General features: G+C 39.7%; 1 protein-coding gene across 1 annotated transcript in view; it reads right to left on the reverse strand.

Annotated features, from left to right (window-relative positions):
* The window catches only part of sh3bp5lb (SH3-binding domain protein 5-like, b), a 40,292-nt gene extending 18,647 nt beyond the window's left edge, over nucleotides 1-21,645 (reverse strand). The window contains exons 1-3 of the mRNA XM_049601597.1: nucleotides 20,437-21,645; nucleotides 20,064-20,124; nucleotides 19,789-19,917 (exon numbers count right to left, since the gene is read on the reverse strand). Coding sequence (XP_049457554.1) covers nucleotides 19,789-19,917; nucleotides 20,064-20,124; nucleotides 20,437-20,693 — 447 coding nt within the window. The 5' untranslated portion in view covers nucleotides 20,694-21,645. The remainder of the gene's footprint in view (nucleotides 1-19,788; nucleotides 19,918-20,063; nucleotides 20,125-20,436) is intronic.
* Between the last annotated feature and the right edge of the window lie 946 nt (nucleotides 21,646-22,591).

Here is a 22,591-nt window from a genome sequence, read left to right on the forward strand (position 1 = left end):
AGGGATGCACTGAATTCAGAGCCTGACAGAGAAGTGTTAGGATTTAGGCATTTAGGGAGAGAATATTTTGAACAAAAGGCTGCGTGAGATTTGAAAATAAAGTTCCACCACGTTAGTCAGCTAACGTGTTGCAATGTTAACATTGTCATATGAGCAGTGTAACGTTAACGTAACATTAAGGCTATACTTGTGTAATGTTATGTAAATAAAAAAGTGGCGAACTGTGTGAAATTACAATAAGGTGTGTAACGTAATTTAAAAAAACTAATGTGACATTTGACTCTCACATATAAAATATTAAGAAGATTAGTGTATGATATAGGCCTGTAGTTACACAACAATAGATACTGCACAGACAGAATATGAGGACTGTGATGGCCACCACCTTTTTGTTTTGCTAAAATAAACTGATTATGATCTGTTGAACATTGAAGTAATTTAAGTTGTATTGTTTGCAGGTGTCTGTGAAGTAGGTAAACTAACACATATATTACTTTTAATATCTATTTGTCTGTGTAAAGTTTTCCTCTAGGTGACCCAGACAGACTGGACCAGTGGACACTCAACACGAGAAGACAGAACTGGACTCCAAACAAGACTTCCCATCTGTGCAGTGAACACTTTGAGAGTCATCACTTCAGCACTAACTCCAGGATAAAGACACCTTTTTTTATACAGTACCTCACAAAGAGTCGAGAAACTTATTAGTTTAAAATGATGAATTATTGTCCATAATACATTTAAATGCATTACATAAATTACTAATTGTCATACATTACTAAGTACTCGATTAGGGCACAGCTTGCTCTGTACTATTACTGATAAGGTGAAATTACTGACACACCAGTGCAGTTTAGTGTTCCCATGATGCAAAAGGCCAAATGAAGATTTTATCACTCAAGGAACATGACATGTATTTACCGACTAACATTTTAGTGCCTTTTATGCAAAGACCCTTTATCAAAGTGAGAATTACTACCTTTTTCCCACACACAGTCTGTGAAGAACCAGTGGAATAAAATATTCTCATAGTGAGACAGCCAAACATAGCATGATTCCACAGTGGCAGTGAGCTTTGATAAAAGTTCAGTTTCCTTTTGATAGCAACAGTTATTTTAATGTGGATGAATTGCATACTGTACATTCATACCCCAGTTGTCTTGGTAGTACACTGTTAAATTTAAAATCACGTTCAAATATAAAGTCAAATATCTACAATTCATTTTATGAATGACAGCCACTTACTCAGCAATAAGATCATTTTGGTGGTGAGTGGGCTTTTAACCAAGACAGGCTGTAGTCAATGTTTTCTACCTGTGTTTTTAACCTGTCATCTTTCTCTCATGTAGGACACTTGAGGAAAGTTACAACGTTTAGGCCAATGTGATGTTTACTCCACAGTAAAGAGGTTGTTTCACAAGAAATTAAGATTTTGCAAATTATGACACTGGGTCCTAATTCATAGGTTTTATAATTACTGTTACAAATCTTTTCATTTATTTCATGTGTACTTTTTGTAACCTTTTAATATGGATGTTTTCATGAATGCAAGCTCTGACTTAATTTTGTTAAACTGTTTGTGTAATGGTTCTAACTTTTGCTATATAAAATGGATCAGACAAAATTTACTTTAGAGTAAAAGCTAATTTTTTTAAAGCTGTCATTCATCAGTTTCCTGTGATGACTGGAAATATAGTGATGATTTAAACCATTAACAAAATATAATAGTTATTAATGGCATCTTAATGTTTCCACTCATGTCAACATTTACCCAAGTTTGCATTTACCTTAGCAGAATGTAAAAAAAAAAATGAAAAGCTGATGTTATGTGCTGGTTTTGTTTGAACATTTCTTTAAGACAAATGAAGAAATTTCACTGAGAAACTTTTCTCCTTTTGTGAAAAACAAGGAAATATCTGCACAGTGAATAGTTTTAGGTATAGGTAATAGGTATTATTTATTTGTGACGTTGTGACATATGAGAAGGTTCTGTGGGTATTGCTCGGTATTGAGGCTTATATAGTGAGGCTAAAAAAAGGTAACACATAATTGGCTGATTATCTTTCTGTTTGCTTCACTATAAAAACATCACAATACCTTTGCCTGAGGAAGACCCTCTCAGAGTTGGCAACATAGCAACAAGTGATACCTCCTTGGGGGCTTCAAAACTATTGTGTCCAGTTAATTCTTTGTTTTTCACTTTGAGCCCTTTTATCCAGTCTCATTCTTCTGTGTTATAACTAGACTTCTAACAGAGCAGCAAACAAAGGTTATTCTCCAAAATCTTCTCAGGCTCTGCTGCTGGGTGTAAGGTGCTTAGTTATCTTCAAGTATAAAGTTAAAATAATCAGGCCCACACAGAAATGGACTGCTTAATTTTTTGTCAGTGACAATGTTAAACATTAATGCTTTATGTTTTATCTGTAGTGTATGATTTGTTTGCCCTTTCAATCGACAGTCAGATTTGATTGTGAAATACAACATTCAGTCAGTAACAAAGACAAAAGGAGTGCAAATGTAAATAGAATTTATTGAAACTTTGAACAAGTGAAAATCAAAAACTCAACATTAGCCATGACAGCCTGGGCTATGTTCAGGCCTAACAAAATGTGTCCTAAAGGCCAAATTCAAAATTCAAAAGCAGTGACACTGCCAACAGTAAGCAGTTCACTGCGTTTGGAGGTGGTCTTTAAGACAATTAACTAATTTACTGAAAAACATATAAATTCTCCTAGGTGTGAGATTAATGTGTCTGATGTGAGGGTGCTCAATTATGGCACCATTTAAACTATGAACAAATGTAGCCATAACACTGTAAACACATTTCCTGGCCTTATCAATCTTTGCTGGATTGCCATCAGCCTCCCACCTGCACCTTTGGGCCAGTGAAGAAAATATTATCTTAATGCCAGGATGCTGGAGGTGAAGCTGGTGCAGGTCCTCCTTCATCATGCTGACCAGCTTGATACTGCTGACCTTCCCCATGTCATTGCCGCCACAGTGGATGAAGAAGACATCTGGTACTGCTCTTCCTCGCAGGGAGTGGGAAAAGAAGGAGAAAAGGCCTCTCCATTGCAGTCCACCCCAGCCAAACCAGCAGACACGGATGCCCGGCATGCTGAGGGTGCTTCCCAAGGTCTCTGCAGCTCTCTGGACACCACGTCGGACATAGCTATCACCAATGATCCACACTGTGCATATGAAAGTAAAATGAGTGTAATAAATGCTTTAGGTAATTAAAAACAGAAAGTTAACTATAAAGGGTGAATCACTTCTTTTTGTTGACAATACTATTATGTCATATCTGTAGGATAAAATAAAACAGGGAGCAACACCTTGAAATGTAGATGACAGTCTTTTAAATGCTTTCTTTTTGTCCTTGGAAGACAATGTAATATTAGCTGTCTAAAGTCAAGTAGCCAAAACTGGTAACTTACTTACAGTTTCTGCTGTGTAGCAGGCATGGTGGAGATGTAACGTTAACAAGTGGCCATGACCTCAACACTGAATCATTGTTTCAGGGTTTGTTGTATAACGTTTCAGGTAAGCTCAACTTACCTCAAGTTTCATGAAGGAGCTGGCACCAAGCGGGAGCAGCCGACACCACGGGGCTTGCCAAAGTAGCGTAGCTTGTTAGCCTCGTAGCTTGTTAGCCTAGCTTGTTAGCCTTAGATAACTTAGCAGTGTCGAGCAAGGTGGCCGTGTTTAGGCAACCAGGCTTCCTTTGGCCTGCCTCTTTGACCATTTTTGATTGTCCGGAAGTTGGGTGGAGTCAGGCACTGCCAAGATGTAGACGTCCAGAGCGGAGTATTTTGAGCTTCAAATCCACTCTTCAGAAACGGATGGGTGACGTCACGGTGACTACGTCCATTATTTTTATACAGTCTATGGTCTGAACACACACATGCACAAACTGGACCTATACATGCACTAAGTGGAGAGATGTCAGAGTGGGCTGCCCATGACAGGCGCTCCGAGCGGTTGGGGGGTTCGGTGCATTGCTCAGGGGCACCTCGGCAGTGCCCAGGAGGTGAACTGGTGATACTACTCAGAACCGTGATACTTTCACTGGTATCGTACCGTGGGTCCCAATTTTGGTACCGTGACAACACTAATCTGGAGGGGGTTCATCTGCAAAAACTAATTAACTAAATTAAACTAAACAACGGCATTCGGTACTCTGTATTCGGCCAAGCGTTTAATTTTATTTGGCTTCGGCCACAAATTTTCATTTCAGTGCATCCCTCTAAAATACGAAGATGGACAAGACAAAAGCAGTGTGCCGACACTGCAGAACAGCGGTCAGACGTGGAAACACGTCTAACATGCTAACGCATCTAAAGTGACACCACTCGAGTTTGAAAGTTACCGGCATGACTAGAAAGCGCAATTTGGTGCAAACTACGATATCGTTGTCGTTTAAAAAGAAAGAGCGTTTCTCTGACCATTCTGATCGTGCTAAAGAAATAACCAAGGCCATAAACTGAATCTGAGCAGGCTTTAAAGCTGACCAGCTGCACTATACTTTTTATTTCATTTGAGTAAAATTGTTTAAGCAGAAATTTATATTTTTTATTCAAAAAATGTGTTTAAAAAAACAGGATTTTATTTGTCACTTTTATATTTTTATTTTTCATTCAGAAATGTGTAAAATAAAAAGCAAGATTTTAAATTTTATATATTTCTATTTTCATTCAAACAATGTGAAAAAGCAGGATTTTATATGTATTTGTTTCATTCAAAAATTGTGTAAAAAAGAGTAAACTGCTGCGGTGGTACGTTTTAATAAGGTTACCAATAAAGTACAAGATATTTAATAGTTGTCTATTTTTTCATTACTGTACCGAAAAAAAAAACGAACCGTGACTTGTGTATCGAGGTACGTACCGAACAGGGATTTTTGTGTACCGTTACACCCCTATTGGACAGTTATACTTACTTTACTGACTGACAGTGTGACGTGGTCAAGATTACTCCATGAAGCTGTGTGTTTGAACTTATGGACTCGACTAGAGTTGACTTGCATTCCAGGGAGAGGAGCACAGTGATGAACTATACTGATGGACTATAAACAAGGACAATTTTGGATTTCATGATCTCATGTTTCTTGTTTATTTGTTATAATGTAATTATTACAGTGATAATAATTAGGGGCTGGGTTGTAGGTGCTACATGCTAAGATAGTGATGTTTATGTTTGTGTCGACATCAGCTGTGAGTTGACACCTTTCACACATGTCATGTGGGTGTGGTCAGGGAGCAGTGATTGGGTGACTGAATGAATGGGCATATATTCACCTGTTTACTGCGGCAGCTGCATGGAGATGGGGTGAGTAGTGTCGGGAATCAACATATATTTACCTCACACGGTGGCACCAAATATGTTGGGGTCAACACACTAGGCTTCACACGGAGGCACCAAATATGTTGGGGTTTAATTGGCTATCGGAAATAATTAATAATTATTATTAATAATTAATAATTATGTTAAATAATGTGACTTAATTAACATTAAATCACCTCGTGGGGCACCATTCCCGTAAAAGGGAAAAAAAGATAACCAGTTAAAGATATCAGTCTCATAAAATAGGCTAAACTATTAATTTGGAGTCTGATTAATAATTAAATTAATGACAACAACCACAATTAACAGTAATGCCTGAAGGATTTCCGAGTTCTTGACGCCGCAGAGGTTGACTATTCATTCACCCTTGTGCAACATTAAACAGACAGCAGGCATGATTCCAAAGAATTATATTTATTCACAAATTAGCAAAGCAAACCAAAACACACAAATTCTAACTAACTAGCTAACAAGCTTGGTGTCTATATGTATGTGTGTGTGTGTGTGTGTGTGTGTGAGAGAGAGAGAGAGAGAGAGAGAGAGAGAGAGAAAGAAGAGAAAGACAAAGGAGGGTGTGCTGATCAAGGAGCCGTTTGGCCTACAAAGCAAAATGGCTGACAACAGAGAACTACCAAAATGGCTGAATCAAAGCTGCTCCAGTTTCGGGGGAGGTGTTTGTCTGACCATGTGGTCAGGACAAAGACAAAGGAAAAGAAGCGGGAGTGTAGCTCTGTTGAAAGCCTGTTTGTTAATGAGTCTATGTCAATGTGACGTGTGTTGCAAATGGTCTGGATTAGTGCAGAGATTGTTTAGTTGTGTGCAAGAATCTGTTTGTGAACAGTATTAGCAAACTAAACACTTAGCTTTGGCGAAGCCAACTAATCAATGACCTAACTGCCAACAATCACAATAACTCAATGAACAGCATCAAATCACATACGACGAGTCAAACAGTCTTGCTTAGCCTGTAAAGCTGTGATAAGCTATGCCCAGTTGTTACATTACCGATCCTTGAGTGGATGGGAGAGAGAGTCACTTGGTGGTGTACTGCTTTGTTAGCCGGCAGAAGAAAGCTGGGAAGGTGTGGTTTCAGGTGCAGTCTTTGTTGGGTCCTTTGTTCCAAAATTTTCTGATCCGAGGAAGCTGGTCGCTCGGGGTCCTTGCAGAGTTAGACGCTGGGTGCTAACTCACTTAGTTCCTTGTTGCTGGAAAGCTAGTTGCAATGGCCTTGTGTTTGCAACAGAGTCTGTGATCAGTTGCCCTCCCTTTAGTGGTTTGGGCTATGGAGCAGGGGTTTGGGCCTCTGCTGTCCCAGGCCCAGCCGGAAAGAGGGGTGCAGCTGCTACAGCAGCTGGAGCAAGAAGAGAAAGAAATCTGATGGAAGGGAGCAGATCTTTGCAGGAAGCCTGTGACATCACAGAGTCACATGTTACTGTAAAAGTTCTGTCCAATCAAGTTGTGAGACTTGTGTCTCACTGAGGTGTGAGGTGAGACCTCCTGTGGAGATGGGTGTCACCTAGTTCTTTGTTTGAAGACAAAGAGCATGCAGAGGAAAAAGCCTTTAAATGTGCAGTGATGATTTTACCAAATGATAAATCATCTGTGGTCCTGTGAATCCCAACAGTAGGGAGAGCGTATTTTTTGTTGACCGCTTAACCTAACTGAAAACTGGGTATTTGAACATCTTGCCGTGCCTTGCCTTGCTTTGCCTGTTTGTTCGCTGTTGAAAATAAATACGGACAACAGTCGGAAAACATGGAAATGGCTTTGTCGTTTGTGTGGCGAGTCAGCAGTGCAATGCTCCCTCACTTAGCCTCTCAGTGACTTTGTCTTTTGTTTGGAGTCACTATAGTCACTGTATTCAACAAAAAAAAACCCGTGTTTGCATGTGTTGTAACCTCTCTTGGCCACCACAGACACCAAGACGAATGGACGCTTTGTGCTAAGGCTAATAATACAAAGCAGACAAAGACTACTTACCCATTTGTAGTGCTAAATATTGATTCTCCAAGCCTTGGCATAACCACTGGCGCGCAAATCTGTCCAACCTGGGCTTTGGGTCCAAACTCACTTCTTCGTCTTTTGGGTTTATTGGAGATTTGCAAACACGGTGCACTACCGCCACCAATTGTTTTGGTGTGAATACACCTGTGCTGCTGCTACGCTTGTGGACCGCTTCACGACCACTTTGCTCAAAAGAGTTACAAAATGGTTTAGTTGACGCACGCACTAGGATTCTTCTCTGATGGTCTCCGAGTAAAAAGAATAAAAAGTCGGACTTTCCAAGTTCCTGTTTGGAAATTTCAACTTGAACATCCTCTTCAGTCGGATGTCCTCAGAAAGTCAGAGGAACCTCACCAACCCCGACCTCAAAATCCAATATGGCTGCATCATTGGTAGTGGAAGCTGTAGTAATTTACAGTTTATTAGCACTGATGTCTTTTTTTGTTTCTCACAAAAACAGTCATACACACCCTGTCCAGCTTCTATTTGAGGACATGTTGCTACAGTGTTTGTATGCACAAAATGCAGCATAACATATTGTTATCAACTGGTATCTAGGGCTGTAGTCTCCTGGTTGACTAGTCGATTATTTGATCGATATGCTCTCATCCGACCAAATTTTCATTAGTCGAATAATCGCTGTGTTACTTTCATAAGGAGGAAAGTGCTACATCAATAGCTTTCCAGGATTAATCCATTACTTCCTGTCTCGGGGGGACAGGCTAAATTACCTGTGAAAATGGGGGCGTTTTCAAAACACCCCCATTGTTAATATAAAGGTGAACTTGCCCACCCTAATGCTCAGTGTCGCGGACCTCCTGTCAGTTTCTGTATACTGACACCATTTCCCTCAGTGGAAACGAAGCTTGTATTACTTGTATTTCACAGATAAGAAACAATAAATTGTGAAGACAGTAAAGCCTCCACTAGAATAGCATTTTAAGTCTTGTGTGTGACTTATCCTGAAGGGATTTATATATATATTTATATATAATAACGTTAGCATGTTATATTTGTTTGGAAAACGCGTTTAGTGTGACGGTTATTTTGTCTGTGAATGTTGTGAGTTGTAATGAAGCCAAATTGTGTGCCATTACCTTCGTTAAATGTTGCTGTTGTCCCTGGGTTTATATGAGACAAGTTAAAGATCGCTAGCTGCTAGGTTAATTTATACAATGTAAAACGCCATAGGCTTGTGCTAATAACGTTAGCATGTTGTATTTGCTTGGAAAACGGGTTTAGTATAAGACAGTTGTTTTGTCAGTGAACCTTGTGAGTTGGAATGGAGCCAAATTGTGTGCTGTTACTTTTGTTACATGTTGCTGTTGTCCCTGGTTTTATATGAGAAGAGGAAAAGATCGCCAGCTGCTAGGCTAATTTATACAATGTAAAATGCCACAGACTTGTGCTAGTAATGTTAGCATGTTGTATTGGTGGGGGAAATATGTCCAGATGAAGACAAGTGTTTGTCTGTGAATGCTGCTATTGAAGCTGATTTGTATGGAAGCAAATCATGACTAATAATTAAATCAAAATGTATTTGCAGAAATGCTTTTTCATTTTAACAATGTGGCTACATTATTTGATTCATAAATAACATTAATCATCAATCATCCTATTTGCATTTTAATTTCTTCTTCAAGACTGCTCATTCTTTTACTTAATTAAAATGAAAAAGAAAATGTTATTTGAGATTTAATTTTCAAAATATGCCCCAGCAAACAGATACCAAAATTCAATATGAAATGTAAAATTTGAAAATTAAAATGCATTTGCAGAAATGCTTTTTCATTTTAAGAATGTGGCTGCATTATTTCTCTCATAAATAAAGTTAATAATCAATCAACCTATTTGCATATGCATTTTCTTTTTCAAGACTGCTCATTTTATGCCATAATCAAAAAGAAAACAAAGAGGATATTGCTATTTCATTTTCGTGGTCTGCCCTGCAAAATAGTGCCCATAATTCAAAAATGATTTGCAATCTGAGCGGCGCAGGAGAGTGACATCAGTAGCCACTCTTATTCAGCTCCGTGCTGACCGTGCTACCCATAGACATATATACGTAGACGCCGCATCGAGTGGGTTTGCCTGCTGCTGCGATACGTCAGCGTCGCCGCCATATTGGATGTGGCAAGGCTGCGCTGTAAACTAACACAGGTAAATGGACTTAATTTCATAAAGCACCTTTCTACAAAGAAATTTATGTTAATGCCTCTTGTTTATTCATTCACACACACACTAATATACTTGGGAAACAGTTAGGCACCAAAAACAATGTATTTGATCTTCTCAGATGGCTAAGATAGGAACTTTATTGATCCCACACAGGAGTAATTCACCTTACATCAGCTAAAGAAAACAAGGTAGTGCCGAAAAACAATTCACAGTATATATATATTCTGTGTATTGTTTATACTGCAGGGTCCCTGCAGTATAGTTCTTGTTTGTGGATTGTTTTGGCATGGGTACGGCCTATTACTGTTCAGTAATAAACGGTGGTTTGCCGAATAACTGCGTCATCCTTTCCACACGTCCTGGAGCACACTACAGTACATATATCTATATATTTAAGCAATATCACACGAGAAGGAGTGATGTTGTACTGTGATATCGTCACGGCTGTGATTCGGTCATAGGCACGAGGCCTGTGGTGTGCATTAATTGTGCAGCCGGTGAAATAAGTCTCTGGAGACTGCATGGTGGACTGTCGCTTCACAGGCACAGCCGACTCTGCCTTCTGATCTGACAGTATGTTGCTTTTCTCCAAGTCATTGAGCTCCGCTGATGAAACACTGACAAACCTGGATGTGTGCTCAGATGGATTCAGCTTCTCCTCTCCCTCATCTCCCTCTGCTGACCATTCATAGTTCAATTCAAAACTTATTTTAGGAAATAAATACATATTTTTGGCTGTTTGACAGTGGATGAATTAATTAGCCTACAACGCAACTGCTGACCTAACTGACACTAACCGTCAGTTTTGATTTGATTGTTGATTGCAATCAGCTGTGAGGCGGAGTGATACATACACAGTGAAATAACCGTGATATTGTACTCCAATATCGTCACCGTTTTACTGTCTCTTGACCAATCAGATTGCAGGGCCGGAACTAAGTGTTATGTAAATATATATATATATATATATATATATAAAATATATAAAATCTCAGAAGGTGCATGAGAGAGACATGAATCAAGACAGAATGGAGGAGGGCCCACAGAGACTGCATATGCATAGGGCCCAGAATTGGGTGCTACTCCCCTGCCTACTCCCATGCGTACAAAAATCAAGTCTTTGAAATTACAAGGGGAAAGATTTAAATCACATAAATTTAGACAGATGGTTTGTAAAACAATAAATTATTTCAATGCTAGATATTCAGTGGTATGTAATTACAAGAATAACACCTATGTAGTAATTAGATCTTACTGTTTGGTATTCATTTGTTTGTACTTATCAGCAAACCCCAAGTTTACTGAGTTGAAATGCATTTTATTGCCAATCAATTCAACTCTTTTAATTTGTGAGAGAAAGATTCTGTTATCTCTTCTTTTAAAAGTCAGATAATTTTAGTTTGAGACTGTTATTATATCTATTAAAGGCCTTCCAGGAGTTCTCTTCAAGTCCTCCGGTCCATAATTACATGCTGTGTCGAATCGTGGAGTGTCTTCTTCCAAACATGCAGTAGCTCATCAGTGTCTGATCAGACAATATAAAATCATATATGTTTCAGATGGAATACAATGGTTAGGTGTCATATCATATGTATTTGATTTTGGCAACTTGACTGATTGCTGTTTCTTTTGCATGTAAAGGGTGTGTCCCTTTTCTGATCACTGGACACAGACATGCTGACTGACTCTGTCTTTATATGTGGAACTAACATCTATTCAAGTTGGGTATTTGTCCATTGGTAGTAAGACATTTGCAACTAACAAATACATAAGTGTTTTGTGTATTATGTGTATCATGAAACACGCATTTCTCACTAATAATGAAACTCATTGACCATGCGTGGTCATGAACATATGTGGACGGCTGGCAGCACTTTTTTTTTTTTTTTGTTTACCATAAAGGTCAATATGCACATGTGGCAAACAGAAGAAACGAGCGTACGTTTACATATTTATATCTATAGGCCTAAGCCCCACATACGTCCATAGACAACCAATATTTGTTTTATGGCGCAGATCAAGGTCAATTTCAATTTCAAGGGTTGGGGCAATATGCAGTAATCTGATTGGCCGAAATCTTTTCGTTCCGCCTACGCGCCTATTCACCAGGTACCAACTTGAGTGACATCTTGCATAGACAAATACACTGAAACCGGCGAAATGTGCGATCGAGTGATATGCGTACTTTTAGAGCATCAAATCGTACCAGCGTACTTTGATGTCAAAATGTGTGCCTGGTACGCAAAATGCGTACAGGTTGGCAGGTCTGCCTTTGCAGCCTTTGTGGGCCAATTAAGTGGCTTTAAATCCCTGAAATGTCAGTTATGCATATCCCTTTAGCTCATGCCCTCATTGCCTATGGAGGCGTAGCTTTCACACGTCGTATGTCGTATGAGTAAACCACTTAAACAACAACAAATACAGCAGTTGTTTTACGAATCATAATTATCAAAGATCAACTTAGGAGGGCCTGCAGACAGGACCCCTATGTATGCATTTTTTTAGCATTCTGTTCCTTTTGTACAGCACTTTGGTCAACGTGAGTTGTATGGAACTACATTTGTTTCTTTATTATTCAATCAAACAGTGCATTCAAAAAAAAAGATTTGAGAGTAAAAGTATCAATATTGCAATCAAAAAATGTTTTATTGCAAGTAAAAAATTATTGCTTAAAAATGCAAATCCTAAAGTTTTGTTTGTGAGTCATTTTTTTCCGTTTGCAAGTCAAAAAATTTTCCGAGTAAAAAGCTGAACCTGGTGGGTGGGGCCTAAACTGAAAGCTGTAAGACAGGTCTCTATTGGCTGTTGTCTCAATCTGAATGACAGCTTGCTAAGCATTTTTTTTTCTTCTTCTCTCGGTTTATTGGTGGATTGCAAACAATTTAAAGGTGCATACCGCCACCTACTGTACGAGACATCATTTAGCCTGTTAATTAAACTCTACTCATCAGCCTAGCACACTTGCAAAGCAACATGGGAGTTCTGCAGTTCACAAGGAATTCAGTGCGGGAGCTGTGGCGAAAATCGAATTCTGAAAACAAAGGTTTTCGGGCTCTGGTTTCCATAAAATTTTGTCCACACGAGTGGTGTGACAAAAAAATATGATATCCACACAAAACCGCAAAACCCACTACCAAGCAAAGCAGTAGGTGGCGATGTAACTTCTAACGGAAAGGCCATTTTAACCAATCAGAAGTCAGAGTCAATACCAGAATAGACAACTAAAAGACACAAAAATACCTCCATAGAGTTGTTTTTAAATGTGCTTTATACATAAATTTGAGTTGCATTGATTTGAGTTGAGTTGAGGATGTCATATTTCTGCTTTAAGCTTCAGGATCCATACTCAAAGCACTTATGTTGAATTGGCGTGTGTTATAGTCAGTGGAGGATTACGGTGGCTACACTTTTTGTGGGTACCCCAAAAGAACTTGGTGACATGTTTGGAGTAACATACTGCTGGGAATACAACACATCATGTACATGTGTACAGGGAGTACAGATATAAACGCACAGGTATTGACAATGCAATACATAAACACACATGACCATTGCTGATATATAAACGCAGCCACGCCTAACTTTTATAATAATCAAGGAAAGGCCATTTTAACCAATCAGAAGTCAGAGTCAATACTGGAATAGGGAAGTGCGTAAAATAAAAAATAACCCGATCCACAAAAACTAGCGCAACCTAATTCAACAGCAGAGGCGCCTGAACGACCAACTACACGACCACGAAAGCTGCGACGGGCCTGCCAACGGAGGTCCGACCCGACCGGATCCAGAAACTCCATTGGCAGGCCCATCACTGCTTTTGTGGTAGTGTAGTTGGGGTAGCTAGCAACAGGAGCAGCCTCCTTCGTTGGTCGTTAGGTCGAGCAGCTGGATATGCCATCCAAAGTGAGCAGATAGCATGCTCACAAATAAAGTTAGTGTGACATATAGGGTATTTATGTGTATCTGCCCACTCAATTGTGACATTATTTTATGCATATGATATCGATTTTGTATCTTTACAGATACCATACAGATGCCCCCCATTCAATTTAAAGCATAACTGATTTGAGTAAAGGCACGAGAAAAAATCTGGGTATATAAACGGTTGGTTTACGCTGCGTTCTTCAGTTGGCAGTTACACCTAAAGTAAAGCTACTGAAGACCAGCAAAATCACTGTTTGTTTTAATTTATTCTTTCAGGTAGGTAAATGTCACCCAAGCACCTTCAGATTTTAGTACTGTACCCTTAATAGTTAATTTGTTTATATAGTTTCTATTGTGCTTCGTGATATTGTTTGAGGGAACTGTAACGTAAGGTAATTGCATACGAGTGGATGCAACCCTCACTAATGGTAGCGTAGTTCCTCAGCGATTTTAGCTGTTATTACTTTAATTTTGACAATCTAACCTGTGACAACACATTAGCTAAGGTTTTAAGGACTGTACCTGTTGCTAGCTGTTGTTGACTTTGTTTAAATATGTTGAATTATAATTTTATGGGTTATTGTTTGTTGGATGATTGAGCTAAGCTAACTAACGCTAACATCAGCTGTCACTTGTTGCCATAGCAACAGTAAACATTCACATATGGGCTAAGTGCAGAGTGCAGAATCAAGCTTCAGTGTAAATATAGCTAAATACATTGTATTTAACACAGGATGTGGAATTTTAGTAGTTAGTAAACTTTTAGAAAAGAGCTATTTACTGTCGCTCTGACGTCAAACAATGGAGATAGGTAATAAAATACTGCGGTTATCCTATCTACACGCAACCGCTGGCACCGGAGTCTTCCAAAAACTTCACCCTGGAAAGAAACGCGGTTTCGGGGGCCCAAAAGTGCAGTTGCGTGTAGCCAAACAGCCAAATCCATAGCATAATACACGGTTTCAGAAGTACATGAGTCCGTGTGGACTAGGTCTAATAATAGCAAGAATGTTTTATTTGAACTGGTGCATGTATATTGCTTTTGTTTAGCCAGGGCAGAACTATTCGACGGTTGTAGCAGTAATGCCGACTGTCGAGCATTTCCAGTGGGAGAGAGGGAATCGTGGGTGTAGCCCGCTCTGTATGGAGCCATGTCAAATCCACCAAGAGAAACTCTTCTCTCATCCATCAGCTTAGGCCCCGCCCATTAAGTGCAGTTGAACTCGCAAGCAAAGAGGACTGATCTGCAAGCAAAAGTTTTTAACTCGCAAGCAAAGAGGACTGATCTGCAAGCAAAACTTTTTAATTCACAAGCAAAGAGGACTGATCTGCAAGCAAAACTTTTTAACTTGCAAGCAAAGAGTACTGATTTATAAGCGAAACGATCATACATTTTTACTTACAAACTTGATTTTTGATTGCAGTTCAAGAAATATGCTCTAAACACAGGTTTATATGATTGCAACAAAAAGACACAAAAATACCTCCATAGAGTTGTTTTTAAATGTGCTTTATACATAAATTTGAGTTAAGTTGAGTTGAGGATGTCATATTTCTACTTAAGCTTCAGGATCCATACTCAAAGCACTGCTGTTGAATTGGCGTGTGTTATGCTCAGTGGAGGATTACGGTGGCTATTTCAATTCACATATGGCCCAATTACCAAGTGTATATTAAGGCTGTTTTAAAGTATTAAAAATACTCTATATCTTTTACTGAGGTATTTTAACACTCACAATAATAATACAGTTATAACCCTGTCTTTGAGTACAATTGAGATCTGTGTGCAGCAATGAGGAGACTGTGATATTCCTAAAATAAAAAATATATGAAACAAACATGAATGCTGTATTTCCATCGTGTTTCTCATTCTCTCCTGGCTGGCGCTCTTTTAATTACATAATGTTGTTGTGACCCTTTTCCCTTTTCTTCTTCAGTAGCATAATTAGCACCACCTGCTACTCATTCATAGATTCAATGATTTTATAATTATTATTATTATCATTATAATTGTTATCATTATTATAGTAGTAGTATTGTTGTTACAATACAGGACTGCACAGTGAAATGTAGTTTTAGCTCCCTCCACACCACACACAGAAAATGTATTACCAGTTATTCAAAGTGTTTAAATTAGATTTGTTCTAGTTAGTTTAATTCTAGTTTAACTCAACAAAAACAGCGGCCATTTTAGTCTAATATTCGTCAGTGGCATTGTACACTCCTTTCCTTTGTATTTTTATTTTTATATTTTATTTCTCTCATCAAAGCATTTTGAGGCTCCAACTGTTGCTATCTTGTGTACAGTTAACATTATTAGAGATGTGTTCTTTTCTACCAGTGGAAACTGGAAAAGGCATTTGTTCCCACACAGTACTCATGTGACTCTACTCTACAGAAATACAACAAACTGACTCTGCTCCAATCATCCCAAACTCTGGCTGTCTGAACCTCTCTCAGTGTCGCTCCTCGTTACCTAGCATTACCACAGCTACCTGTCCTCTCCACTGCACAGCAATGAATCATTCAGAAGCTGGATTCACTCACTTGTTCATTATCTGAGTTTAGCAAACGAGGACTAAAACTGTGGATAATATAATGGTAGATCTGCTAACATCTAGAGGAAGATTGTTGACTGTTAACATTAATATGTAACTTACTCACTCCTGATAGTGACATGAAAGGCAGCAAACTAAAAGTAATATTAATGTTACAGTCACACCACAGCACTTATTATGTTACCCTAGAGATATTTTTAGATGGTAGAGGACTCTGTATTCGGAAGCTAGGCTGCAGTGTGTGATTCCACAGATGCATGCAGGTGGTTAAATAAGGCTTTGCATCAAACAATAATTAGTTCATTTGTCCATTCATCCATCTTTCACAGTGTCATTTAGTTTTTGCCTAAATGTTTCTTTAAAGTTCTCATTTTCAAAGTTTACTTTTTATTTAAATTAGTCTTATTTTCATCATTACAAAAATGCACTCAACAAATATTTTTGCATCATATAAACTAGGGCTGAAACGATTCCTCCGGTTACTCGAATAATCTGATTACTAAAAAGCCTCAAGGCAAATTATTTGCCTTGAGGTCAGCAGGTGTAAGGCACCCCTTGACCACAGTGAATCAGTCTAAACTAGCCAGTCATAGGAACTTAAAGTATGATATTTACGAAGGCGTAGTAATAAATACCAATAAAAAAAATTAATTATACTCTTTTTCAGAGAGTCACAGAGTTGTACCTTGGATAGTTTTGTGCAGGGGGTTCCACCATGTTCAACTGAGCAAGCAGCTGAGTTTACAGACAGCAGATGCATCCTTTGATCTGTCACAGCAGTTAAAGTGCATACTGCATGTAATGTTTAATACTACTGCTACAGGCAGGACCTTTATTTTGAAATGCATCTAGACAGGAACTGGATAGAGCTAGAGAAGGAAGTAACTTGACTGTATGCGTGTGCAGAGCGAAAGGTAAAATAACCCAGACGGCATGACCAATGCTCCTGGATAACTACAGTGGTGGAAAAAAGTTTTCGGACACCCCATGCATTTGTGAAATATTGCATTAAGAATCACTCTTAGGTCTTCAAGTGCAATTTCTTTTAGTACAGTCACAGCCAAAATACTAAATAAATCCTAAAAAGCCATTAAAAACTTAAAATTGATTGGTTCCATAAAAATACATAAGAAATTTTGAGTATTGGGTCATTTTGGTACCAGTGATGAAGGTCGTTCTTTTTATTAAAAGACACAATTTTTGTTGCCAAGCTTTGTGTCTACATAAAGCCAGCACATTTGAAAGTTCTTCAGACACAAAAACGGCTAAAACAAGGAACCTAACGCAGGAAACACGCCTGAAGATAAAGATTCTCAGCCAGGAAGGGTACAACTGCCGCCAGATAGCCAGGAAGTGCAGATGCAGTCCTTCAGCAGTTGGATACACTCTGCAGAAATACAGACGAACCAACAGCTTGGAAGACAAACCAAGATCTGGGCGTCCAAGGGTTTCTTCAGCAAGAAATGGCCACATCCTGATCCGCATGTGCAGGCAAAACTGCCGAATGACATCACAGGAGCTTCAGCAGCAGTGGTCAAACCAAACTGGTGTCCAGTGTTCCACCCGCACTGTACGTGGCCGACTTTTAGATCATGGCTTAAGGTCCTACAAGGCTATCAAGAAGCCCCTGATCAATGAGAGACAGAGGTTAGCTCGGCGTCATTGGGCCCAGGCACACAAGAACTGGACAGCCAGGAATTGGAAGAAGATTTTGTGGTCAGTTGAGTGAGTTGAGTCCAGTTTCCAGCTTTATCTTCCTCCTACTAATGTGAGGGTACGCAGAAGGCCAGGCGAAGCATTATCTCCAGCATGTACAGTACCTACTGTCAAGCATGGTGGAGGCAGTATCATGGTTTGGGGATGCATGAGTGCTGCTGGTGTTGGTCATCTCATTGTCTGTGATGGCACATTGAACTCTACCAAGTATTGTACCATTCTCGAAACCCACATGCTCCCTTCTGCGCATGCACTGTTCTGTCGAGGTAAAAACTGGATGTTTCAACAAGATAATGCCCCTTGCCACACATCCCAGGCCAGTGGAACTTGGCTGCAGGAGCACAGTATCCAGGTCTTAGAGTGGCCAGCTCAATCCCCGGACATGAGCCCCAATGAAAATCTGTGGTGGATTATCAAAAGGTCTGTTTCAAAGCATAAACCAAAGAATTTAGAAGAATTAAAAGCAGTAATTCAAGAAGAATGGGTCAAGATTACCCCTCAACAGTGTGAAAGGCTCGTGGGGAACATGCCAGCCAGGATTAGAGCTCTACTACGTGCCTAGCCTGGTTCCAGACCATAGACCCCGCCCACTCAACTGAGTAGGCTTGCATCTCTGGTCTGGCATACTTCAATGAATTTGCGTTTTATCTCGTCCAAACGATGGACGGACCAATGAACGCTGGGGGTCTAGCGATTAGCCAATCAGCGCCACGCTGATGTCAAGCTGTACGCCGGTGGGTAACTGGAGAGGATAGCAACAATGGCGACCGCTACAGATCCTACAGACCACATTAACGATGCTATCGAGGTATTTTGCCACTACTCGCGTTAATGGAGGACCAAATTAAGGAAGCTGCTAAACTGGATTTAACGGCGATGCGGCTGGGTGTGCACGACGACGGAGACATTTTAAACGGGCTATGCTCGCTTGTTTTCGGCACCCCCGAGGCATGGATACTAATGACGTCAGATTCTGGGTGAGTCGTTGATCTCTACTGATTGGTTAGGGAAAAAATCAAATTCCCTACCCCTTGTAAATCGCCTTCAATGGAAGCCATGTCAGACTGAAGGTTCTGGGAGCTTCAGTCTGACACTCAGGCTACTTCATGCCAATGGCAGGACTACTAAATATTAATTTGATGATGTGATGGTTTATTTATTTTTTGTTCAGTTTTGAACACATTCTCTGTTATTTGTTGACTTTGATTCCGACAATGTTGAGAACTGACATATTGAAACTGTCAAGAATTTAGTTTTGTTAGTTTTTCTTGTAAACAATAAACAAAAAAATATAATTTGTATTTGTTTGTATCTGTCTAATGCAGCCACACCTTTTGAAACACAAAAAAGATTTTTACACAAATATTTCATGATAATATTTGAGATTGTGTAAAATTTTAAGGGTGTCCGAAAACTTTTTTCCACCACTGTATGTACCTCATTTTATTAATATAGACACATAGTCACAACACTGCAGACGTATGTTTTTGCAATTAAAGAGTTTTCTTTGTTTCTGTTTTATATATTGCTATTGCGCTTCAATAAAGCTTAAGTAATTTAATGACAAAACGCAGTATTTCTTATCCGATTACTCAAATAATTGGCAGAATAATCGATAGAATACTCACTTACTAAGAGAACTGATAGCTGCAGCCCTAATATGAACACTGCTGTGGACATTCCCCAATAGTATCATCCAATACAGAACACTCAGTTTGAAAAATAAAATCCTCTAACAAAATTCAAAACTTCAAGTCAATCTAGTGCCCCTGTGCTATACAGTCTACCACAGCCTCTGAGCTGCTCCATGCAGGTCAGGGAGAAGTGTTTCTAATACAGTTTGACAAGGCTAAATATTAGGAACATCTCACAATATAACACTACACAATTCAACAGCAGCACAAACTAAAACCAATTGTCTATCAGAGTTTGTACACAAAAATAAACCTTACAAACTTCATGAAGGTAGCGTTTATTGCAGAACTAAAGATGTGTTCACTGAGTGTATCTCTCATATTACTACATGTGCATACACTGCAGAGTCGTGTGCACCTGAAAAACGCACCTCTTTGGCGAGCCTGCGAGCTTCATAGTAGGGCCTTGCTTTCTCGATGCAGGCACCAAGCTGTGAGCCCTGAGCATTGAGCTTCCTGGCAGAATCAGTGAGGATCCTCCTGTAGCTGGACCTGTCATCCTGAAGGGAGCATGCAGATGAAAACACATGGCAAATCACGTTCAGTGAGCCCTGTCATGACACTGGGTAAAAGCTGTCGCTGTGATGTCTGCAGTACAAGTAACAGTGTCCAAGCATCCTGACTGGTACAGAAGCAACTTTCTCACATCCAGCTGCAGCTCCAGCTTGTTGATCTCATCGCTGGCCTGGTTGAGCTGTTCCAGCTCCTCCTGGAAACACAGGAGAGAAATAATATATATTCAATGCAGAATATGAACAGAAAGGCTGAAAAGATGCTGGGAATAAGCAATGCTTAAGTGTTCACTGGGGGGACATATGCAGATGCAGCCTTGAGGTTACCCATCCTAGGTACCAGCCTGTAATAAGAGCAGACAAGTGTCGTGGATATTTTTATGTTTATTACGCTTCACTTTGTAGCCTAAATGTACTAATATAAAAACGGCAGATTGGGGGGGGGGGGCACATGTAAGTTACGACATCTGTTTGGCTAGGTCGGTAATACAGATCATTGAGCAACATTCCTGAATTCGTGGGTCCAATTCCTCCTCGTGTTTGCCGGTGGCATCTTCTCCCTCTCCGGTTTTGATGTACTTCTCTTGTTCATCCTCGCATTGCGCTTCCACCACCACCGCGGTGTCTTCTTTCGCTCCTCCTTTCAGAATCCCGATGCTCCCTTCTCCGCCTTTCGCCTCTTCCCCCGGAGTCTCCTCCCGTACACCGGTCGGTTTAGGGAACCCCGTGCCGCTCGGAATTTCACGCGACGTCCCCGGCTCCATTTGCGGCCTGTCGCTGCGGCTGCCGTTTTTGTCACCCTCCAGGCACAACACGGTGTAACAGTTTACGACACTGGAGAATTGCTACCGGAAAAGTCTTAATACTTAAGTGTTAGAATGTCACGCTGTGCCTGCAATCCAAACACCATTATCTGGCTAATGATAGCCACTACGCAGCGTGGCTGCTTCAGTCTTTTAGGCTGCACATGACACACTGACACCCCGTAATTCTATTCCTACCTCTTGTTCTGTGGTTATCCTCTTACAGATTTTGTGATATTTTGTTATTTTGTTTTGTGTTGTTATGTCCTGGTATTTTTGTAATGTACTTCCTAAACAGCATATGTATAGAGATGGAGTTGTCTCAATATTATTTGTGTGAACAGATCAGAATCCGTGTAATTTGTAAATATAAGGGACTGTTCTTTACTTGTCAGAGAAGGGGGCGGTTGGGGTGTGACTTAATTTTTTTTTATTTTTTTTTTTTAATTAATTTATTTATTTTCATTTTGACCCTCCCCAAAGCTACAAACAGAGATATTCGCCCAATTCCAATCCGGCCCCTAAAGACTCAAGTCCTGAACCCTCACTGACTTAACTGACGTCAGCTGTAAGTGATTGAGTGTGAGAGTCTGAAAGGGCTCCGGATGCTACAAATAGGAATGGGACAGCGCTTATCCCCCTCTCTACAAAATGTTGTTGACACTGGCGGCTCTGGGCGTGATCATTTATCGGTTATTGTCAGCATATATTCCATACACAAAGAATATAGGCTATATATATACAGTACAGGCCAAATGTTTGGACACACCTTCTCATTCAATGCATTTTCTTTATTTTCATGACTATTTACATTGTAGATTCTCACTATGAATGAACACATGTGGAGTTATGTACTTAACAAAAAAAGGTAAAATAACTGAAAACATGTTTTATATTCTAGTTTCTTCAAAATAGCCACCCTTTGCTTTTGTCCTGTACTGTATGTATGTATGTATATATGTATATATATATATATATATATATATATATATATATATATGGCTATATCTATATCTATCTATCTATCTCTCTATCTATCTATCTATATAGATAGATAGATAGAGAGATAGATAGATAGATAGATAGATAGATATAGATATAGCCATAGGCATATTCCTCTGGTATTCCTCTGACTCTTATGTGTTTATGTACCATCTTAAATCCTTGTTAATTTAATGTTTCATTGTTTATCTATCAGTTTTTTTCGCTCTCCTTCCATAATGTTACCATTTGCATATCTGCCAACCGTGTTTTCGTTTTTTTCTTATAACACTTCCGGGTTCCGAGGGCAACCCCTGTATTTGACGTCACAACACTATGAACTGTGGGTAATTTCCTTACCGTAAGTCCGCATTGATGCTGACCTATGGTAAGGGGGCATAAAGGGCTCACTCACTGACTCACTGACTTGACGATTTGACAATGGGACAGCCCTCACACACTCATGCACTTAACATGAACGCGCCTCTAAGTCAGTGAGTCTGTAAGGGATCGGATTGGAATTGGGCCATTGGATGAAGCGAGATACCCAACTCAGCTCACTTCCTGATTCCGTGACGTCACACCACGCCCCCGTAGGAGACTTGCGGCAGCTCTGAATGTATTGTCGTCAATGAGGAAAATGAACGTGATCACAATTCTTTCGCCCTGTAGTCACTAAAGTAAATATTGGGTTCATTTTCCACAAGCCACACATCTTCCCAATATTCTGACACTAAAGCTGCATTTTTCATCCACACAGATCAAGAGAAAGTTAACTTTGTTTGAGCCCTGTCCATCTCAGAATCTTGCGAGATCTCGTGATCTTGATAAACAGGCGGTAAAATCACAGTTAGCTTACAAACAGTTATTTACCGCTA

Source organism: Epinephelus fuscoguttatus, linkage group LG17 (assembly GCF_011397635.1).
Source record: "Epinephelus fuscoguttatus linkage group LG17, E.fuscoguttatus.final_Chr_v1".
Taxonomy (NCBI): domain Eukaryota; kingdom Metazoa; phylum Chordata; class Actinopteri; order Perciformes; family Serranidae; genus Epinephelus; species Epinephelus fuscoguttatus.